Genomic DNA, 4,217 nt, shown 5'->3' with positions numbered 1-4,217 from the left:
GGATCAGTGGATTCAGATGGCACACAGCTGAATGGTAACGAATCAACACAAAGAGAGAAAAGCTGATGATTAATAAGATTAGAAGAGTACATCCCATTACTGATGCTTTCCTTAAAATCTGCCCCCAGGCACCGCAAACATAAAGCACAACTGTATGTTTCCAAAAAGCAATCAGGATTTTAAGCTTTGAGACCAGCTATCGGCAATTAGGCCCAAATACATTTGATTCAGGCTTGTTGTTCTTCCAGCTTCATGTTTCCCGTCCCTTTTCCAGTGTGTTTTTTTGTGATAAAGCTGAAAGGCCTTCATCTCTCATCTCATTAGCCGGCTCGGACTCTGAATTATTTGCGCGGCTTTAATGATATCTATCTCAGCTGCTGAGCGGTGGTCGAGTGATTGAAGTGCGAGCCAAGAAGTCAATCAGGAAGCAAAAAATATATTTCAAATAACAGACACTGTCACAGACATGAGTGTTTTGTAAGTTTTATTACAAACAATAACAAGAGTGTAAAAGCACAGCAGCATAAAAACACTATGTACACGAGAAACCGCACAATGAGAAGAAGAGAAGTCCTGAGCCAGCAGACTGCTCCTTACGTTCTCAGATACTTTGTGTAAACTTTCCCACATATATACACACATATGTACACTATATACATTATACATAGACCAGCAAACCCTAGCTGGAATGTAAACTGGAGGACTCGGACTCTGTGGTCGTGGAGGCCCCGTGGCGTCTTCGTGGTAAAACCTTCAGACTGGAGGCCCGACTCAGAGTGAGAGCTCTGCGGGCTGAACTCTTGAACCCGGCCCCCAGGAAGGCGTACAGCAGGGGGTTCAGGCAGCAGTGAGCGAAGGCCATGGGCTCGGCCACCGCCAGCCACACGCCTAAAACGGCCTCCAGCCGGCAGCTCCTCGGCAGGACCTCCAGACGCAGCAGGGCGTCCACGGAGATGCCGGCCCCGTAGGGCAGCCAGCACACGAAGAAGCAGAGCACCAGAGCGATGGTGGTCCTGACCGCCCGGCGCTTCTGCCTCTGGCCCCCCAGCGGGCCTCGGGTCAGCCTGGTGACGATGACGCAGTAACACACCAGGAGAACCAGGCCCGGGATAACCAGACCCACCAGGACCAGCTGGAGGTGGAAGACGGCGACCCAGAGAGGAGCGTTGTTTGCTGGGTAGAATCTCTGGCACAGAGTGGATCCTTCTCCTCCTTCCTCTGTTCGGGCAAATATCAAGTCTGGGACGGCGAGAAGGCCGGCTGGTAACCAGGCACCTGCAGAGAGGAAGGAGATGGAAAAGATGTCAGAGAAGAAGAAGAAGAAGAAGAAGAAGAAGAAGAAGAAGAAGAAGAAGAAGAAGAAGAAGAAGAAGAAGAAAAGAGAAGAAAAGAAAAGTAGAGAGAGAACAATAGAAGAAGTGAAAAGAGAATAAGAGGAAGAGAAGAACAGAAGAAAAGAGAGAAAAGAAAAAAGCAGAAGTGAAGACGGGAAAAGAGAGGAAGAGAAGTAAAGATAAGAAGAGAAAAAGTAGAGCAGTTTAGAATTAGAGAAGAGAAAAGAGGACCAGTAAAAAGGGGAAAAGAGAAATGAAAAGAGAAAAAGAAGAGAACATAGAAGATGAGAAATGAGAAGAGACAAAAAGAAAAGGAAGAGAAGAGGAAGAGAAGGAAATAAAAGATGAGTAGAAGAAGAGACCAGAGAATAGAAGAGTGAGAGGAAAGAAGAGGAACAAGAATTAAAAAGTTGGAAAAGAGCAGAGTAGAAAAAAAGACAGATAAGAGAGAAGAATGAGAGGAGAAGAGAAAACAAGACAAGAGAAGAAGAAAAGAAGAGAAATGAGAAGAGGAAGAGAAGAAAGAGCCGATCCCTCTGCTGACACTCACCTACATACACCAGTCTGTGAGCCAGCAGCTGTCTCAGGCCACCAGTGTTTGTGTCGGTGGCTCGGACCACTGCCAGGTATCTGTCCAGGCTGATGAAGGCCAGGATGAGGACGCTGCCGTACAGGTTCACTGTGTAGATCACGTGAACGCCGACGCAGGTGGCTGCTCCGAAGCGCCAGTCGGACAGAGCTGCATCCACGGCCCAGAAGGGCAGCGCCAGGACGAAGAGGAGGTCAGCCGCTGAGAGGTGGAGGCGGTACCGGTCCGTGAGGCTGCATTTAGACCTGCAGATGAAAACAGAAAATCTAATTGTTATCATGTTCATTCACCACAACACGCATCAAACTCATCAGTCCTCCACCGGTCCTCTGACCTGCGCTGGCAGCCCAGCACTATGACCACCAGGCCGTTTCCGGTGATGCCCAGGGTGAAGATGAGGGCGTAGACCACCGGCAAGAAGACCTGCTGCAGCTCAGTCGTCATCAGGTGCTCCACATCACAGGGCTCCTCCAGATCCACTCCCAGGTACCCAGAACCAGAACCAGAGCCAGAACCCGTGTCGTTGTAGTCGTAGTCGAAGAGGATGTGCTGGAGACAGATGAGAACATAATGATGACAATGCAGCCAGACCTGTGAATCAAAGCTCCCAGTGTTGACTGAACTATTCTTACCTCATAGTAGGACATGATGAAACAGTCGCTCTCCTCTCTGAGCCGAGTGAAGCTGAGACTTCCATCTGCAGAGGCTTTATAGTCGCGGCCATGCTCCTCCCCCAAACACTCCAACACATCTGCGTTCCTGCTGAAACGTTTTTCCTGTTTTCGAGGTGTCAGGTGCCGATAGTGGATCTATCACAGGATACCGCCTGGTTCTGTGTGTGTGTCTGTGTGTGTGAACTGTCGTAGCCGTGAGACCTCATGCTTTGTGATCATCATCTCCTGTAGGAAAGAATGCAGATGAGGATCAGACGGCAGCTTGTGTGTGAACAGTGTCTCTCCATGCTCTGTTAAATCAGGACAAGCAGCAGGAGTACCGGCTCTCAGCAGAGTGTGAACATGTTCGTCCTGCTGGCATCACTGTTGTACACGATGCGTGCATGACATGAACATGCATGAGAGGGAGACACAGGGACGCCTGGAGGAGAGAAGAAGATGATTATCTTCGTACCTCCTCTGGTAAACACTCAGCTGTGAAACTCCATCTGCTCTGTGACTGTCAGTGAAGCGTGTCCCTCTGATATCAGTGCGTCACCTTTCTGAGAGCAAAATAAAGGATTGTGTTTCAACACTGATGTGAGCAGGAACACGTCCCTCTGGAGCCGATGGAGTAATCATGAACATTTATTGTTTAAGTAGATGATAAACTGGCTGATCCTTAATTCAAATTAAAATTCTGTAATGCACTAAAAGTACAAAAAGTTACACAACATGAATTAATTTTGCTTTCATTTAACAATTTCATTAGAGTTAATAAGGAGAAATGTCATATTTACCACAGAACGTAACCAAACTGGTCCGTTCATGTATGGATTACCTGATGTGAGACACAGACTGTCAGCAGACACATTTCCTCTGACTGTAAGTCCCCCATCCTCTCCCAATACACTAAACCCACAAGGAAACAGTAAACCTACTCCAAAGCAAACAAACAAACTTTAGAGAAAAAAAACTGTTGAAGTGTCAAGACTGAATCCGAGGCCCCTTATCTGCATCTCACTGCCCCGACCCTTCCTCTGCTGTCGGCGCAAGAATGTCAAAAACTAACACTGCTGTGCAAAACTACGAATACACACTGACTGATTCAAAAAAATAAAATCTATTTCTGGTTTATCCTCAGCAACGTCTCTCATTCAGCTTGATAATGCTGCTTGTTAAAGCACCACTGATCTGTATTAACTCTGTGCTGCTGTAGATTTGACTTTCTAACAGCTGACGTTTTGACATCACACAGGTGTAAATGAATCAGTGTAAAGCTGCACAGCGCTGACCTTCAGCAGGAGGAAGAGGCTGGTTATTGTGTATACAGGCTCTCTGGGACACTTGATGAGTAACACAGGCCCGTATGTCTGCAGCGATTGTTCTTTCATCGTTTCTTTACCGACTGCGTGTATGTAACTCACTGCACTTCTCACACAATACTTACGACGACACTTGTCCCAAACAATAACCCTGTGCATGTATCACGGGTGGATGTGCTTTTTATACTTTAGTTCTTAAGAAAGCTGCTGTCAACTTCTTGCTAAATCATGTCTGGATTAAAAAAAAAAAAGATTCTGATTATGAAAGGAAGTGGTGCCACCATGTGGGCGTTTAGAAAAGTGATCTAACAACACA

At 46.9% G+C, this 4,217-nt stretch overlaps 1 protein-coding gene across 1 annotated transcript; it reads right to left on the bottom strand.

The window, feature by feature from the left end:
• Window positions 1-467: 467 nt before the first annotated feature.
• LOC103362219 (C-X-C chemokine receptor type 4-like) lies at window positions 468-2,599 on the bottom strand. The gene is made up of 4 exons (XM_008288514.1): window positions 2,556-2,599; window positions 2,258-2,472; window positions 1,885-2,168; window positions 468-1,275 (listed from the first exon to the last, which is right to left on the bottom strand). Exons 1-4 carry the CDS (start codon window positions 2,568-2,570, stop codon window positions 680-682), a joined length of 1,110 nt encoding a protein of 369 aa, XP_008286736.1. The 5' UTR covers window positions 2,571-2,599; the 3' UTR covers window positions 468-679.
• Between the last annotated feature and the right edge of the window lie 1,618 nt (window positions 2,600-4,217).

This window comes from Stegastes partitus, unplaced genomic scaffold (assembly GCF_000690725.1).
Source record: "Stegastes partitus isolate 25-593 unplaced genomic scaffold, Stegastes_partitus-1.0.2 Scaffold563, whole genome shotgun sequence".
Taxonomy (NCBI): Eukaryota; Metazoa; Chordata; class Actinopteri; family Pomacentridae; genus Stegastes; species Stegastes partitus.
This window is presented reverse-complemented; position numbering and strand designations above follow the sequence as displayed.